The 18,219-nt window shown below is 46.3% G+C and overlaps 1 protein-coding gene across 1 annotated transcript in view; it reads left to right on the top strand.

Moving 5' to 3' along the window:
* CRACR2B (calcium release activated channel regulator 2B) overlaps positions 1-14,060 on the top strand; it is a gene marked incomplete at its 3' end in the record, with an annotated part of 35,965 nt that extends 21,905 nt beyond the window's left edge. The window contains exons 9-18 of the mRNA XM_079536934.1: positions 17-88; positions 598-652; positions 4,819-4,898; positions 6,972-7,266; positions 7,458-7,599; positions 8,359-8,440; positions 10,394-10,508; positions 12,195-12,302; positions 12,869-12,945; positions 13,979-14,060. Coding sequence (XP_079393060.1) covers positions 17-88; positions 598-652; positions 4,819-4,898; positions 6,972-7,266; positions 7,458-7,599; positions 8,359-8,440; positions 10,394-10,508; positions 12,195-12,302; positions 12,869-12,945; positions 13,979-14,060 — 1,108 coding nt within the window. The remainder of the gene's footprint in view (positions 1-16; positions 89-597; positions 653-4,818; positions 4,899-6,971; positions 7,267-7,457; positions 7,600-8,358; positions 8,441-10,393; positions 10,509-12,194; positions 12,303-12,868; positions 12,946-13,978) is intronic.
* Between the last annotated feature and the right edge of the window lie 4,159 nt (positions 14,061-18,219).

The following is an 18,219-nucleotide window of genomic DNA, read 5'->3' as shown; positions in this document are numbered from 1 at the left end:
TTCCTTCTTCACCTAGGGATGTGTTCAGAGTCTCCAAAAACATGCAGAAAGAGAAACAAAGCCTCCTTCGGCAACTGGAGCTCCTCAGGTAGGAACAGGCCTGGGGCTGATGTCAAACCCTTGGGCACAGAAGGGACAGACTTGGACCAGATCCTGCTTCTTGCTGGTGGCCATCTGAATGGCCAACGTGGTCAATGGTCAGTTTGGGGGTAGAAGTGGAGAGTTGGCCTTTCTAGTGAAGCTCGTTCCCTGCTTCATTGGCAGTGCTGTGGTGTCAGTGCTGTGGGAGTGCATTCAAGCAGCACTCACACACTGCTTATTTTTCTAGGCCCAGATAGACTTGTGCAATTTGGTCAGCTCCAGCAGGGTACAGGCTGTACTGTGTTACTGAATAATTCCTCCAGGGGAGGAATTTAGTCTTCCCTGCTGCCTGTTAACTGAACTGGGATGCATGGAAATCTCAACATAACCAACATTACCAAGTATCTTCATTTGTGCCCCTAGCTGCCTTTCCATCTAGCTTTCAAACGTTGGTCTTTTATCCTATTTTCAATGAGGGCTTTGTTTTTTCTCTCCTTTGTTTTTTTTTTGGAGCAGAGAGATGAACAAGAAGCTTCGAGATGAGCGTGACACTTTTGAAGCCAAGAAGCCGGTTAGTCTAAGAAAGAAAATCCTAATTCCCAACCACCCTCCTTTCATCTGCTGCTGTTGCTGTCACCACTTGGGGGCATCTCACATCCACGGGGGACAATGACCTGACCTCACAAGGCCTGGTGTGGTGCTTAAAACAGACTTTGTGGCACCGCTCTGCCCGTGCCAGAGACAAGCTCTGCTGGTTGTTCTTGCCAGCTGCCTGGCTGTAACCCAAGGCGTGTTAGTTTGGGACTGCAATGCAGCTGTGTGCAGGGCTGCAGTGGGTGCTGCCTGCTGCACGCGCTGGGCTTGGGCTCTGTAGCCAGTATTGGGCACCTGCAAGGCAGGAAGCAGAGCTGCACAAGTCCTGACAGCTGGCTGGTGAGGAAGATGAATTCCCAGATGTGCTGTCAGCTGAGTTGGAGTGGCGGGACATGGGAGAGTTTGAGAGTTTCTCTGACCCCTTGAGCTTGTAGAAGATGTTTTCAGGTATTCCTTGGGGGCAGCTCCTCATTCCTGCAGGGAGGGTGCAGCAGTGAGGCATTGTTCAGAAGGCTAGGGGAAAGCAGTGGGCCCCTGTGCAATAAGGGCCCTTGGGGAGCATCCAGGACAGTCAGTACCATTTTTGGCCTTTCCTAGCTTGCAAGGCAAGTACAGATATGTGATCTTTTTTTTTCAGTTCTTATTATTTTTTCATGAAAAAGTCTTTTTGTTCACAAAAGTCACTGTTAAAGCTGCTCTGTACCTGTCTTGGACCCATCCCTGCTACCATGTGCCTTTACTGGCTCTGCCACCATGCTCTCCTTGCAGATCTGGAATTAGCTGTCCTGCAGTGATGACAGGCAGCAGTAGGCTGGGACAGACCTTCTATAGCTGGTTTATAAGGGAATACAAAAGGAAGTGCAGGGAAGGTGCCCAAAAAGGAGACAAAGTACCCTACAGAGGAGAAGCTACTGGAGAGAGGCTGGAATTCATCTTCAAGCAGAGAAGTGGCTGTAGGAAATAGCTTCCATAAGTGTTATGGATAAAGATGAGGTACGTGTGCATGCACTTGTGTGGCTGTGTTTCTGAAAACAGAAAGATGTTTTTTTTTTCTTTTTTGAAGCTGCTGTATGTGTGTGTTTGTGCATGCACATGTGCTGGAGCTCCCTCTTGGAAAAGTATAAACACAGTCACTCTCTAACAGAGCCCACTGGAAGCAGGCAAAGAAAACAGTGCATTCTCCTCTTTCCATGTGCATCATTCAGAATTTGGGTTCATTTTGGGTGGGTGGGTGACCCGTGGAGACCATGTTTCAGGTATGTGCCTCTGTGTGAAAATTTAGTCTGCTTCTCCTCTCTTCTCCTTTTCCCCACTAGAACCCACTCATGGCTGCTCTGAAACGTCTGCTGCAGGTGGACCTACGAGAGGGCCTTGCAGAGAGCTGTAGTATAGAGGAGCCACTTTCTCCTTTCTCTTTCCTGTGCTGGCACTAGGGATCAAGCAGCAGGTTGAGCTCCTGCTACCACCTTGCTGATCTGACAGCATAATGTTGGGCAGACGAGGCCTGCACTGGAATAAGATTTTTTTCTTTTGTCAGCTAGGGCATCTCGCTGGCTGTTCTTATTTCAGTCTTTAGGAAAGCTACGTACCTGCAGAAGATCTGCTGTTCATACTGTCCTGCCGTTAGAGGGAGAGGAAATAGCAGTCCTTCCTACAGCAGCAAAGAGGAGAGTCCAGCCTTCTGCTGTGTATCCCTAGTGGGTAACGTGATGTCTGGCAGACAGTATCAGTGCTTTCACAAGCTAAAAGGAAACCTAAGGCCTTAGTATCCTCCATTCATGTTGGGAAGGGTTGTGTTATTTCTGTGAAATGAAGTTGTGACAAACAGTGGTTCTTTCATAGCAAAGACTGAAATGGTTGGAAGGACGAGTTGGGTTGCATGTGGCTGACAGCAAGCCAGCTGCTGCTCCTTTGCACTTCTCAGTGCACAGCTATTGAGCCTTGCTCTTCGTAAGAGCTTCTGGCCTTGCCTAGGTGGGCAGACCTGGCCTCGTGGCATGGGGCACACCTTTGCCCTGGTGGCTCAGTCACACATAGCAACATGTGGCTATTCCTGCTTGCGTGCAAACTGCTTTGGGGTGCTCCATTTTGCACCCATCTGGCTATGGAGTTATCCTCATGTGCTGCAATTTGATAGAGGTCTTGCCCTGGATGAGCAAATTTCGTGTCTGCTCATTGTGAAGAGTGTTTGGGAACTTTGATTACGCTGAACATGTATTTGTATTTCACCGATAAACCAGAAGATGCTTGTATTTTCTGTCCCATCCAAAATGCTTGCATACATGCTGTTCTTGCTGTGGAATCCTTGTCATTATGTGTTGTACAGCTGCAACGTTATGTCTGTCCCTATACCATCGCTATGAAAAGTCAAATGTTCCATAAACCTGGCAGGCCAATAAAGCGTGGCAGAACCAATGGCAAAATGCACCCCGTTGTTTCTCCTTTATTCCCAGGTATGTACCCTGCAGGCTACTTCCTCTCTCAGTAGGTGGCGCAGTAGCAGATTGCCTGGGAGTCCATTTGCTCCATAGGTGGCCTGAAGGTTGCGACTCTGCTGAATATCCAGTGGGCTGTAACATGTTTCCTTGTTTCTGTGGGTCTAGAGTGCCTTTTGAGGGAACCTGCTGGTCTCAGAACAAACCCTGAAAGCTTCTTCTCCCATCTCTGCTAGAGAACCATTGGTTGGCTGGTCCATACGTAGTCCTGATACTGATGTTGACCAAAGGTCACTATGGAGTTGGGGTTCTTTTGTTTTGGAAGATTTGTGGTCCGCAGTTGTGAGCCTCCTACAACATCTCAGCCCTGGGCAGCACCGTGTGCATCCAGCCAGGTCACTTGCTTGTTGTCTGTATGATGCTTGAGGTGTGTGGCTTTTCCAGCTGGTTTTAAATTGATTCCTTTTCCCATATTCTAGAAATGAAATTGCTGGACAAGGGCTCTGTGAGCTAGATTTCTTCTGTGGCTGAAGCTTTACCAGCTTAATATGTAACATTTTTTTTTCCTTTAAGCTCCCACTCCCAGTTGATTGAGGCCTTCTGTGGAATCCAGAGTATCTCTTCTTGGTGGATTGCATTGTGTAAAGCTGTTGTGGGGGTTCTGACCCACAGAGCATCTTCTTAATTTTCTGTCTTTTGAAAGGAAACTGAGGTTATTTAAGAAATAATCTTCATAGTCCTCCCCTGGGCTGTGGGCAGCATGAAGGCAGACCTGTCAGGAGCTGCCTGAAGCTGTTTGGTAGGTTCAGAACTGCAGTTGGAGGCAGGCCTGGAAGGCTGGACTCTTCATTTTTCCCCACCTTTACTCCTAGAAATAACTTGTGTGGACATGTCAGAAATGTTTGGACCCCCAGAGTGAGTACATCTCCCTTCTCCCAGTGCTGGATAGTGGGCAGCTTGCCACACTGTCTCTTACTTTGTATTTTTTGAAAGGCAGGAGCAGTTAACTAGCTTGTATGTGAGAGAGGGGACTAGGCTTTGGCATGGATTTAGGAGAGCTAGTGGGTCAGCTGCCACTCTGCCACAGGCTTTTCTGTATGGTCTCAGAAAATTTGTTGTCTTTGAGACAAAGCTGCTGTATCTAGAGGAGCAGTGTTGTGAGGGAGTTGTTGCTCCTTATGCTTCTCTGGGAAGCTGGTAAGCACTGGCTGGAAGAAGTGTGGGGAGGTAAGTAGGAGGAAGGCATGGGGAGGATGTACGTGTAAAGCAGAGCCTGTACATTGCCTGTTGCAGAACAGTCTCCTTTCTTCCCTTTGGTGTATGTGCAGCTATGGGTGAGTACCAGAAGAGGAGAGATTCACTCTGTCTCACATAACATCATCATAATAAAAAACGGTGGGGAAAGAGTATCAGCTGTGAATCTCAGTAGCAAACAAGCTATAGAAATAAAAGCTGTGGCTGACAGAGGAGGGCTACAGTTTGGGTCACCAGCATTATTAAAGGGCTTTGTTACAAAGGGGAAAGGAGTGTCAGCGGTGCTTTCTTGCATCAGCTAAATGAGCTGAACTGAGAAGAGCAAATCCTGTGCTTGCCTCTGAGCCTTACTTGTGGGGCTCCAGCCCTGCGCTCTCAATGCAAGTTGAACTGGGGCTGGCCAGATTCCTGGGCTGTATTGACATTCTTCAACCCTTCTCTTTTCAACTTCCAGGCACCTCAGAGCAAAAAGCCCCTCTTGAAGAAAGGGTCAGTGCTAGGCAGTTACCTGCTGGACGACAAGCCGGTCAAACGGTCAGATGGGCATCTGTGTTGTGTCCGTGGTGTCATTCTGTGCCCGCTGGAAAACTGTCAGTCAAACTGTGTCCCTTGTCTGGTTCCACGCCTCAGTGCTATCTGTCTGTCTGTGGGAACATGGGGGAGATAAAGCTCGACTTGGCACGAGGTGGTGTGGGCTCAGCATGAAACTAAGGATACTGCTTTTGGTGAGCTTTCCTGTGGTGCTGGCCCTCATCTAGAAATGTCTGTGGGACAGGAGGCAAGCAGGCTGCCTCTGAGCCAGACAGTTCTGTTAAAATGCCTGGATCATCTCCTGAATGTGCTGTTCCTCCTCAGGCAGAAACCCTGTCTGTTGGTGCCTCATGCCAGACCTTGTGTCCCTGGGGCATGGGAGAGGGCAGGACTTGCACAAGGCTGGTGTTCTCTCCAGCAGCTGAAAGCCCTGAGGAGAAAGCCCAGCTCCAGGTGGCTCCATCCTGCCCATCTGCCTCCATACCTCTGCAAATGCTCACCTGACACACCAGGCCTTCTGGCCAGCTGGGACAGACAGCCTTGTCTGTGTGGTCTATGCCTTTTTTTTTTTGCCACTCAATGTGCAGACAGTGTGGTGTTTTCAGCAGCCACCTATGCATGCTTGCCTCAGCCGTGCTGGCATTAAGCGTTGGCCCTTGTGAACTATGTGCCATGCATGCCTGTATTGGCCAAAAGCCTGTTCCTCAGAGAGGCCAGCTACTTACCAAGCTATCTGTTGCAAAGATGCTGTTAGTGGCTGTTGGCACAAACCAAATAGAAAGGCTTAGTAATAAGAGAAGTCTGGCAGGAGAGTATTTGTTGATTCTCTCTCTGTCTCAGTGCTGTCACGTACTGTGCACGTAGCTTGAATCACATGAATAAGTTGCATTAGAGCTGGGATCACTTCAGAAAGTCTTGTATTTGTATCCCCCTTTTTTTTGTTCTCTTCCCTAAAGAGGCTTTTGAGCTTCAGCCCCTTGTTGCAGCTAATTCTGCTGGGAGATGGGGACTGATCCCCAGAGCCTGAGCCCAGGAGGATGTGTCTGTCTGTGCTGCACAGGGAGAGGTCCCAGCTGGCCAGCTCTGGCCTGGCATGTGGGGCAGGGGCAGGCAGGATGGCCAGGGATGTGAGCATCATCTAACAGAAAGAAAGTGCAGACTCGGCAGCAGGTGAATCTCTCAGCCTTGGTGCGAGAGTTGTTGCCTTGATTCCTGCTCTGTAACAAGAGGAAAAATTTGCATAGAGAGGTGGGATGTGCTGCCTCTGTGCAGACAAACTGCAGTAAGCCTTTGCTTCCTCCTTCCAAATGGAATCTGGTGGCCAGCAAAAGCGTTGGAGGTCTCTGATGGATAAAACCTTTTGAGTTGTGAGTCTTCTCACTCTCTTCTTTAACCACAGAAAGCCAAGGCAGAGCAAAGACAATTCCTTGCTCCTTAGCAATGATTGCAGTTGAATTTGCTATTCTAGCTGTCTTTTGAAGTCCGTTCCTCCACTTACCGTGTACGGCAGCCTTGTTTGTGTGGTCTGCTCGAGCGCCCCGAGCTCGCTGCAGTTTGTACACCTGTGGCAGTCAAGACCGTCAGCAGAGGGCAGTAACATGCATGCTTGCTGCATGCGGCGTCCTAAGGGTAATCAGACAGCCCTCGCACTCCTTCCTGCAGCAAAAACCTTTTTCACTAACCTGCAAACCTTTGTTATTTATTTTAGCATTGTATTTTTAAATCTTTTTTTTTTTTTTTTCTTCTGTTGCCACCTTTGTATACTTTGCCTCATTTTTCAGTACTGGCAAAGTGGGTTGAAAAGAATCCTTGAAAAATCTAGAAGGTGGGAAATTTCTGTTAAAAATGAATGAAATACATGTCAGCACATGAGCACAGCATAGCTCCAGGGAGCTTTTTTCTCCCAGAGGTGTTGTTGATACCTTAGTCACAGGGAGCAAGTGCATGAGGTAACGTTCCCGCAAGTGTTGCGTATGCACTAACTGAATCATGCTGGGTGTTCTGGGAATTTGCAACCCCCTCCTCCTTCTCCCCTGCTTCCAAATCCCACTGTGGTGCCTGTGGGCTTCAATACAGACAATTGGCCTCTGCGGACCTTCCTGTCACCTTCCCTATGGATATGGCAGTGGAAGAACCCAACAGGAAGAACTGCAGATACTTCTCAGGCAACGGGATGTGGCTGAAGACAGGAGAAAGAGGCAGCACGAACTTTGGAGAGAAGAACAGAGACCAAGAGAAGTGGTCAGTGGGAGCAGATGCTGAGAAGCTGAAGATGGCTTTGAAGAGTGATGCTGACTGTAGAAGAAATGCAGATGGGTTGGATGATGCTCCACTATCTCCTAGAGGACAGCCAGTTGGTACTGAAAGCAGGGTGAGTCTGAGTACCTAGTGTACAGCCTCAAACACCTGCTAGTGGGGGCTTTTCCCATGTAACTGCAGCTCCATAGATTTGTAGTATATTTCATGGTTTGTTTTTTTTTGTGTGTGTGTGATTTAATACCTAAATCAAACCACAGTCTGTGCCTGGGCTTTTATAAACTGCATCTCTCTCTTCCATTGTAGCTCCAGGTGCTGGAACCTGCCAGTTGTTCCCCCGATCGTATCTTCAAAGTTGTGTTTGTGGGGAACTCTGGTGTTGGGAAGAGTTCCTTCATCCATCGCTTCTGCTATGACAGGTTCTTGGCTGATCTCAATGCAACTATCGGTAAGAAATAGGGTTCCAAACTAATCTGACTGAGAAGGATGAGGAATTTGGTCTGGAAGGGGTTGTTTCTGTTTTCTTTCCTGTCACGTTAGCCCAGACATCTTCTAGCCCTTAACAACCTGAGTGAAGGTTGAGGAGGTGATCCTCCCCTTCTACTTGACCCTGGTGAGGCCACATTTGGAGCACTGTGTCCAGTTCTGGGCCCCCCCGTTCAAAAAAGACAAGGATTTCCTAGAAGGAGTCCAGTGGAGGGTCACAAAAATGATAAAGGGCCTGGAGCATCTCCCTTACAAAGGAAGGCTGAGTAACCTGGGTCTGTTCAGCCTGGAGAAAAGAAGACTGATGGGGGATCTGATAAATGTCTATAAATATCAGATGGGAGACAAACGGATGAGTCCAGGCTTTTCTCAGTGGTGCATAGCAATAGGACAAGGAGTAATGGCCTAAAACTTGAACATAGGAAGTTTCATGCAAACACGCAGAAGAACTTCTTCACAGTAAGGGTGACAGAGCACTGGAACAGGTTGCCCGGAGAAGTTGTGGAGTCTCCTTCTATGGAAATATTCGAGACCTGTCTGGATGCCTACCTGTGTGATCTATTGTAGGGTACCTACTTTAGCGGAAGGTTGGACTTGATGATCTCTTGAGGTGCCTTCCAACTCCTGCAGTTCTGTTAAGGTGGTGCCTCTTTCAGCTTTGAGTCAATCTGGCAGTTTCCCTGCAATAGTGTTGATCTTGTTCTTGTTACCTCCCTGACAGGTATTGATTACCAGGTGAAGAGTCTGATGGTGGACAACATTCAAGTTGCTTTACAGCTGTGGGATACAGCTGGACAAGAAAGGTAAACAATTATGTGAGGATTTCCTGCTGCTAGGCTCAGTGTAAGAAAGAGAAGGACAGATCAAGGAGTGCGTGCGCTTGGCTATATTTCTGCTGATAGACTCATGGAAGTGATAATTCTTGGCAAAGGGGCCATGTAATTTTTGGTGGTGGCTCCTCATTTGAAATTCTCCAGTTTCAAAAACATGGGCCATCACGAGATATTGTCGTCAGTACTGTTGGAGAAGTTCAGAGTAGCAGAGGACACATTTAATATTCATCTACAGCACTGCTAGAAATGAAATGCCCACCACAACCTCATGTAATTTATACTTCATTTATAATGTACTTTAAGCTTAGGTTCAGAGGCATTTTCTAGGAGGTTGTTAACCACAGAGCCTGGCAAAAATAAGTATAAGGTATTTAATGCTAAATATGGTATGGGACCAAGCCTTGAGGAGGCAGCTGAAGTCATGGGAATATTAAAATCCTGCACTGTGCCAAGAAAGTAGGGATGCTGCCTCAGTCAGCTAGATCATACAGACTTTTGGGAAATGCACAAAGTAGCATTGCAAGGCAAACTTTTCCAAATTCCAAGTTCATACTGGAGAAATCATGATTTCTGTTTCAAAAGACTATTCTGTTGTGTTTTTAGTGCTGTAGCCAATCAGGAAGTTTTCATGACATTAAATGAGACACTTCTTTGAGACTAGGCTGCATTAGAGGCCAAACTCACTATATTTATCTCTGCAGAAGGGCAGTATGCCTCTGAAATAGTAGCAGGTCTTAGGTGTGTACTTGGAAGAAAGAACTTGGCTCAGTGCTGATGCTGAGTAGGAAGAAACCAAAACTTTTCTTACTTCTAGAGAGATTTGACTTACTTCTAACTGGATGTGTACAACTGAATATCCTATATCAGATAGAGGATCTTCTTGTGCAGGGGAGAACTCCTTAGTGATTCCCCTGAGTCCGGCTCATGCTATATTTGACATTCTTTTCTGGAGCATGTGGCATGTCCTGTATTTCCAGAGGTGTGTCCTGACTGCCAAGGATACAGTCTGTGCTTTCTCAGTTGGAGTAGCTGCCAGAATGGCACGCTCTGTGTGTAGTGAGACAGCACAGGCTTCAGGCAATCAGCTGAAGAGTTCAGGAGGGTCACTACTAGCTGCAGGTTTTCTTGGCTCTTAATAGGAGAGCTTGTTAGCCTATGCAGGGTGGAAATTCACAGCTGTCTAGTGAGATCTTGGTACTGATGCTGTATTTATTTCCATCAGTTTGCAGGCAATATGACGACATGGCCTTATGACAAACTGCTTAGTGGTTTTAAGCATTTTTTTGTTTGTTTTAAATTTGAATTTATTCCCAAAATACAAGTCTGTAGTTCCAGCAGGAACCCACGTGACAGTGTAGATGTCTGGTGGGAGTTTCACCTGGAAATTGTTTCTAGCATCTGAATTTATGTATGACAGAATTGCTTTATAGATTTAAAATTGGAAGTGGACTGTATTGATGCGGAGATCTTAATTGCAGTTTTAGCAGCATTGGGGCAGACATTACGCACCTAGTTTATTCTATGCTACAGCTTAATTTGTAGATTCTTCCAGACTGTAGAAAAAAGCTCATGTTTTTTTCCATCCATTTCCTTTTTTACAGACGTTACCTTTTTCTACCTCACCTAAGCAGGCTATTCAGTGCTTCTTTCCTCCTGACTTAGAAAGGTCCTGCTTTCTCAGCACCATGTGTTTGGAAACGCTCCTTACTCATGGCTGCCTGGCCTGCTGCACAGATGGACTCTGAAAAGCTCAGGGTTTTAACTGAATTGCCATCAGTCTGTACGCCAGCTCCAAGGGATGCATCTCATGCACAGGGGCTGCCAGGCCTTGCAGGGAGCACTAGCAGCCAGATGATCATGTTCTGCTTCATGTCATTACACCATCGTGGTTCTGAGAGTGCCTTTGGTTTTGTTGGGGCTCAGGTTCCGGAGTATCACCAAGCAGTATTTCCGGAAGGCAGATGGGATTCTGGTGATGTACGACATTACGGCCGAGTGCTCCTTCGTGGCAGTGCGCAACTGGATGAGCAGCGTCCAGGTGAGAATGGGCCTTCGGCTTTCTGTTGCTGGCAGAGCTGCCTGTGCCTTGCTCTGGTCTCACTGCAACAGTCTCTCTGGGAGCAATGTTCCTGGAGGCCTCAGGAGGTCCTTGTGAAGATGGATGCACAAAGCAGATGTTACGGTACTGCCTGTGGTAGTGTGTATGGAAGAGGGGTTTGTTGAGGGTATGATGGCACCCCATTAAATGAGGAGGGATGTTTTATAGCAGAAAGTAGTGGAACAAGGCAAAACAGTGGTATGTGGAAGTAGCTGGTTGTGTTGGCAGCATCTCCAAACAGCAGCCGTTGCACCTATGCTCAGGTGAGGAAATCTCCTGGTCTATTTAGTCTGTTTGCAGGGAAGATATTTGGCCCTGGTGCATCTCAGCTGTTCTGCAGCATGTACAGCACTTCACACAATCGCATCCCGACTCCTTTTGAATTTTCTAGATGACACTCTAGAAACAGCTTAAACTGGAGATAGCTGATACTAGAAATAGCTTGCTTTTTTTTTTTTTTTTTTGCTGTAACTTCAACAGTTGATGTTTGTTTGTCTGTTCATTTTCCTTTGTTGACTGTCTATCAATATTACAGTAATTTCCCCTGCTTTTTTTATTTCCAAATTCTAAACAAAAAACATTCTTCTGTGGTTTGTGTCTGAGACTAAAATACCTCTGTATCATTTAAATATGCTGTGTACAGGTGGTTCAAAGTTGTAGGGAAAGTGTCAAGAATGGCTTTGCTTTGAGATCGTGTTGAGTGTCAAAAAGCACATCCTAAATTGAAATAATAAGCACAGGTTAGAGGTTTCTAGTGCTGTAAATTTCACAGACCTGCTGGGCAAGGAAAAAAAGCTTGTCTGTTTTTCTAGACTTTAAAAGATTGAAGGTTAAGATTTTTCAAAACTAGCCTCTGGAAATCAGGCTCCTTTCAGGAGGGTTAAACTGAACATACAAAAAACAAAGCACCCCCAAATCTGTAACTTTAATAATCTTTCATCTTTCATTTCTCTCATCTTAGAATTTTTCTTGCTTTGAAACCTCAGCTGTTCTGGCACTGTAAGTCCTCCAGAACAGTCAAATTTGGAACCTTATTCTGCAGTCTTACTGTGATGATGCTCTAGTGGAACATAGGGGGAGTTTTAGCTAAGATAATGGGCTCCAGGAGTTGCCTAGGTATGACAGTACAGAGACCCTATGTCAGCATTGAAAGCTGCTTAGCCACTTACAGTGCTTTTCAGAAAGCGATGGTTGAGTTTAGGATAGCACATCAGATGAACAGTATCACATACACACCAAAAAAGTTTTAACTGAAGAAGTCCTGTCTAGTCTTCAATGTAGTTTGTCCCATTAAACTGTTGGACTTTTCTTTTGTCTTCTTATTTCCCAGAGAAGAACTTCTTCCCGGCCTTTCCTCTCTCAGCATCCCAGCTGTACACACCAACCACTTGAAATATATCCCCATGGTTTAAGTTTCCTTCCACAAATCCCTGGGGCTGCTTGAGGAATGGCCCTTCAGTGAGCTTAAAAGGCATTCTTTGGCAGCTCCTTCAGGAGCCCTAATTCTGCTGCCACTGAAGTCAGTGGTAGTGCTCTTGTTTTGTGTGATCTGGAGCAGGACCTGCTCCAAGATATTTCTATCCCTCAGCTGAGTCTCTAGGGTGTTTTGCTCTGTTTCTTTTGCAGGAGGGCATTGAGGATGGAGCTGTGGTTTTTCTGCTTGGAAATAAAATGGATACCACAGGGAGAGAGACTCGGAGTGTACCCAAGGTGGAGGGAGAAAGGCTGGCGAAGGTGTGCCACTGTGCTCTCCTGCTCCATTTGCTCTACAGCTCCTTCCTCCAGCTGTGAGCTGGACTGGTGGAGAGCTCTTCTTGAAGCCATGTCCCAGTATGGTACCTTCCCTCTCAGCCCTCACTCTGATACAAACACGTACCAATGTTCCTCTGGTACCTGCTCTGCCTTCTCCCTTGCCGCCTCTATTTGTGTGCCTGCTGCTACCTTTATCCTCTCATTCCCGGGGGCCCTGTGTGGAAGGGGACAAACAGGGTTTCAGAGCTTTTCCCCATCTTTTGGACTTTGCACTACAAAGGTAAGGCAGTCCACTTATCCCAAAGGGATGGTGTTTCTTCCTAAACACCTCCCACTTGTTACCTTCCAGACACTCTGTGTGGGCCTTCAGTAGCTGAAAATGTGTCTCATGTTCTGGCAAGGTGGGTACAGCAGTAGCAGCTACATTGCTGGCCCCATGTGCTGCCAGCAGAGTTTCTGGTGGCAAGATGGGTCAGTGCCCAGAGGTGTGGATGAATGCTGGGGGAGAGTTGGCAGCTGACACTGGTGCTTGCTGTGTTCTTTGGCAGGAATACAAGGCTGTCTTCTATGAGTGCAGCGCTATGACTGGCTACAACATCATGGAGCCCATGCTGCACATGGCCAGGTTAGTGATGGGAACAGTCATTCTGGGGTATTTCCCCAGCTGTAGATCACTGGTGGGCACTTCTAGGGAATGGGCAAGAAGAAGTGCTGTCAGAGGCTGACTTCCTGGTGTGTCAGTAAAAAGACATGGAGCAATAGGTTCTTCCCCACTGACTCCAGGGCCCTTCTGTCTTCTGTGGCTAGAGTACCAAGCATAGACTGGATGTCATAACACACAGATCTTCCTCTGGCAGAGCTGGCTGCTGAAAGTTCAAGAGTTTAAGTTGAATATTTCATCACAAAACTTTGTGTGATATCCCAAATTTAACTTGGTGTGCTATCCCAAATTCTAAGTTGGCATTTTCAATATGAAATCTACATGCATCTCTAGGGAGTGGTTCATCCGTACGGAATGTGATGTTTTGGAAGTAGTGTTTTTATTACTAAGGACAAGGAAGGATAAAACACATTATAAAGCTGAAGGAAGTTTGCATTGCAATCTTTAGTTTTTTCAAAAGAACTTGCATATTTATTTTTTTTTAAAGTCTTTGAAGTCCTGTAAGAAAAACACCCTTTTGTTTTCCTTTATCCCTTCCCCTCCTGCTGTATCACCTCTGTTAAGCTCACAGCAGGACTTAAATGTTTATTAACTGTGATGATTTAAGTAGATAAATCTTGCCTCCCATAGCACATGCTTTCAGCATGTTTTATTACCATGCTGCTGCCAGGTGCTGCCCAGAGAAGTGAAGTGAGCAGCCTGAGATTCTACCATCAGCGCAGGAGCTTGGAAGCAAGTTACATGCCACTTGTTCAATCGGTGTTCTGACTACACCATGCTGCCCCCTCTTGTCCATGTTCAGTTCCTTTCTGTTTCCTTGGAAATTCATGCTCATTTTCTGGGTGGTTTATCTTGTCCAGCTCCCAGACACAGCCCAGTCGCTTTTTACAATCCTAAACAGCCCTGGCTGATGGGAGAGCAAAGGGCACAGTCAGATGCCACTGCAGGAAGAGTTGAGTAGTTCAGTTGTGTTCTTGATCTGTGCTGCTTGTTCCAGGTTGCTGACAGCACAAGAAGACAGGCAGAGGGAGAATGCCCTGCAGCTGGAAGATGTCAGGAGGAAAGGGTGCTGCACATAAGGAACATCAGTGTGTCAGCAAGAGCCAAGGGTCGGCACCGTTGGAATTCCTTCTCAGCAAGTTGAATCTGATGGTATCATGTCTGCAGAGTTTTAGGGAATCTGCAACTTTTCCCCATCTGGGAATTTCAAGGCGCTCAATCAGGGCAGAATGTGCATATGATCTGTACTGTTCCCTTTCCCACCTGCATGTCCATCCCTGATTATAGGAGGCCTCTGATCTCTTGGGGGAATTTGGCAGGCCTTAGCAAATGGCACAGACTTGGTCCTCTGTCCAGAGGCATCATTTCCATGTAAAATGATGAAGTCTTGCTCCTTTAGTTTCTGGCAAAAAGGTTGTCTTGCAGCAGAGGGGAGGACACAGGGGGTGTTAAATCGATTATTTTGGTGTAAGAAATAAAGAGATGATTTTAAATTTTGGCTAACTCTAGGTAGTGGATCTTTCTCTCACTAAGAGCAGGATTTTCTTGGCTCTGTAACAGCAAAGCCCAGCTGACAGCTTGCTGTGGTAGACAGGGAAGCCTTTGCCTGTTCTTCTAAGATCTGAATCAGGCTCTGCACTTGGTTGGAAATCTGGTTTGACTGGCCAACACTGTAGGTAACTGCTTCCATATGTGGATATAGCATGAACTGCTAAAACCATTCATCCCACTGGCTTTCTTCACTGTGCTACCCTAACGAACTTTGCTACTCTCCTTCTTGTACTGTTCACAGAACACAGAGCAGTTGCCCTGGGACTCGCAGGTGACTGCTGCGCTGGTACGTGCTGCTGTTCCATAACCTGTTGTGGGAGCTGTGCTGTATCTATTGGGAGCCATGTATAGCCTGTTTTAAGGCTGAATGCTGCCTGTTTCCTCCCATTCTTTTATTCTTTCCTGAAAGGTCTTCAGCAGTTAGGAGTGCACATATCCGCAGTACTGAAATGTGCCCAGATTCCAGCCCGCTGGCCTGACAGCAGTGCTTTGAAATGTACTTGGGCTGGAAGCACGAGGCAGCTGCCTCAGCTGCAACGGGTGCATAGTGAGATTTTTGCTTTCGCAGTGACCTCATGCATTAACCTCAATTTCCTTATGAAGGGCCTCAGCAAGAGAAGGGCTGCATCTATTCCTGTTAAGAAGGAATGGAGTGGTGCAAAGCAGAATGAGAAGAAATGATGGCTGAGGTAGGAACTGGCCCCACAAGCATCTCTCTCAGCTGCCTTGGCTCTGAGTAGCTGCTACTGTGCCTGGGTGTGAAGAGCCTTTCTTCCTCTGTTTTGTAGCTCAGTTGTTTTTAAAGCTTTGTGGCTTTCTCCTTGAGCCCATTTCTTTATGTGTCTTTGAAATCTTGGGCACAATATGTGATACTGCAGCTAGGAAACAGTTCTCCAGCCCTCAGCATAGGCAAGGCCTGTATTTATCACCTCCTTCCTCTCATGGGATAAGGCAATTACCCTGGCTCCAAATATCTGTTTGCTGCACAAATTTCTCTGGGAATATTCCATGCAGGAAAAGTGATCTGAGTCACATACTGCATTACACAGTCTTTCCATGGTTCCTCCCAGTGCCATTTACTTCTAGTGGGAAAGAGGAAGATTCTCTCCGGAAGAGCCAGGTTCCTGACTTAAAGAAATAGCCCAAAGTACTAAGTGTCTGCTCAGTCCTTACTGCTGACTGTGGTTCTTGCTATTGTACAGCTGGTGAATTTAACTGCACAAACTGACCAGGAAGCTGTACATTAGAAGAGGTCCTGAAGAAACTAGGGCTTCTGGTTTTGAGCTTAGGTAACACCAGCAGCGCTTCCAGTGGAACTGCTAATGTTTACAAGAAAGGATGTTTGTGAAGTGAAATCTCTGTTCTTGGACAACACAAAACTTTAGACTGCCTTGTACCAGATGACTGTCCAAATGCAGATGTGGATTTTGTGCATTCTAACCAATGTGGCCATGGAAGAGTACAGACACTGTCACCTGCTAAGTCACTAAAATTCACTAGCTGAGTTGGAGGAGCTGCTGTCAACGATTCATTTGCATCGTGCTCCAGTTGTAGGTTAATAAGAACTGGCAATAAGAATTGACATCTTCAGTGGGCACATCAATAACACCAAAATTTACTTACCTGCAACAGCATGCTGGGCAGGATTTTGGAAGCTGCAGCAGAAGAAAAGTATGGTATCTAATCTGCTAACATGGTTTGAATGTGCAGCTCCCACACTGTGTAAAAAGCACATGAAAGATAAAGGAGTAAAGTATACCTGGCACACACGTACCATGCAGCATGTGGTAATTACCTTCCTCAGCACTGTCATACTGCAACAGGAAGAACTACCACGTGTTTGTTTTCTGTTTGTTTTTGGTTGGTTGGTTGTTCTTAATGTACAGTCTTAAGGATGTTTTCTTAGAGGGCAAGCAGGGTGCAGGCAATAAAGAAATACTGTCTTGCAAATGTTTGTGTTGAGTTTTTTTTCAGGAGTTGCAAGAGATTCAGCCTCACTTGATTTAGTTGCCTGCTGCAGCGTGTAGTGCTCAGGAAGGGTTGAGAAGTGTGTTCCTGGTGGTGATATGTATAGGAGACTTGTAAGTAATAAGCAAGGAGTGAGTGGATGAGAGACCCTTGTTTCCAGAGAAGCACAGGAGCAATTCATCTGCTGTCTTGTTTTTTCTCTTTAAAACAGCCAGAGTCTGAGTCTGGATGATCAGGGAAGGCAGAGCAGGGGGAATTAAGGAGATGCTTCCCCAGAGTCTGGGGCCAGCGTAGAGCTTTCAAACACAGCACATTGTCTCCTTGTATCTATGCTTGTAGAACCAGACATATTTAATAACGCTCGTGCATCCTGTTCACCAGAGTTAGGAATTTCATAGCTCTTAGACCTTGTACCCTATATTTATTTCAACATGTCAGTGTCTTACAGAAGTATCTATCCATAGCTCTGGCCACAGAAATTATTACTCATTTCCCTTGCTATAAACAAACAACACGGGAAGTAGTGCACTGTAACTTTTTTTAGCAGGAACAGGGTGAACTTTTGTTTTGCCTATGATAAAGTGGCATAGAGGTTGGACAGCAGTAAGCACTAGGGTGTGTTTTATACTGGATGGTGCAATGGTGTTTTGTTGGTTTCCTGGACAGTATTTACATTTCCTATTGGAAGACCTAGACACTCACAACCGAAGAAGCAGAAGAGCCCTTGACTCTGTGTATCCACTCCTTTCTTTGTAACAACTAAAACATTGGTGTGCCATCACTGCTATTTTCATGAAAGAAGTCCAAAACACAGCACCATACCAGCTACTATGAAGACAATTAATGAGATTCCAGCCAAAACCAAGACAGTGTGAGAATTTCTCCTGTTGCTGAATGGAGATCCTGGGAGAAGCCACACTCTTCGAGTGACTGTTGGCAACTCCAGTATAAGCAAAAAGCAAATAACAGGGACATCCTGAGGTGGTATGAGATAATGGATGAAAAACTGACTGCCTGAGAGCTTATTGCGGCACTGCATTGGCTGCAGTCTCTTGGTGGACAGGTGACTTTTTGCACATAATCTATAAAGCATTTTGGAAATGTATCACGAGAAAGTACACTTCTTACGGCCTCGAAGCTCATGCTGGCCCATGCAGCAGTGCAGCTGTGTATACAATCGGGCTAAGAGCAAAGAAGAAAAAAAACAGCTGCTCTGACAAGCCCCCACAGTCCCATAAAGTTCTTGCACGCAGGCAAGGGGACCCTGCTTTGCCTTGCGTTTCACTTATCTCTTTCATGTTAATATGCTAAGAATAAACATAACAGGATTAGCCTGACAGCATCTCTTTGGCAGGCCAAAATAGGGATGAAGAGAGAGCATTAAGCCGTGGTGCTAAGTTTAAAGCTTTCCCACGGGACAAATGAAGGAATCACGAAAGGCCTTGGATGTTTGTTTGTTTTTACCTATGACTGTGATAGGTGAGACAGGGGGGTAAAGCTCAGGGAACGATAAATAGCATTGCTAGAAAACCCCTGTAAGAGGACAGATGAGGATCTTGATTCTCTGCTGTTTTAACGCTGTCACTTCTACTTGAACGTGTTGGAGACGTGACAGCATTTTCCACTCATCTCATGTGCTGCATTCTTGGGGCTGGAGGCTCACTGGTGTTGACCCAGAGTGCCTGGAAAGAAACTGGGCAATGCAGGACCCCACTTGCA

Source organism: Tetrao urogallus (assembly GCF_951394365.1).
Source record: "Tetrao urogallus genome assembly, chromosome: 6".
Lineage (NCBI taxonomy): Eukaryota > Metazoa > Chordata > Aves > Galliformes > Phasianidae > Tetrao > Tetrao urogallus.
Note: the sequence above shows the minus strand (reverse complement) of the source record. Positions and strands in the feature narration are given on the sequence as shown.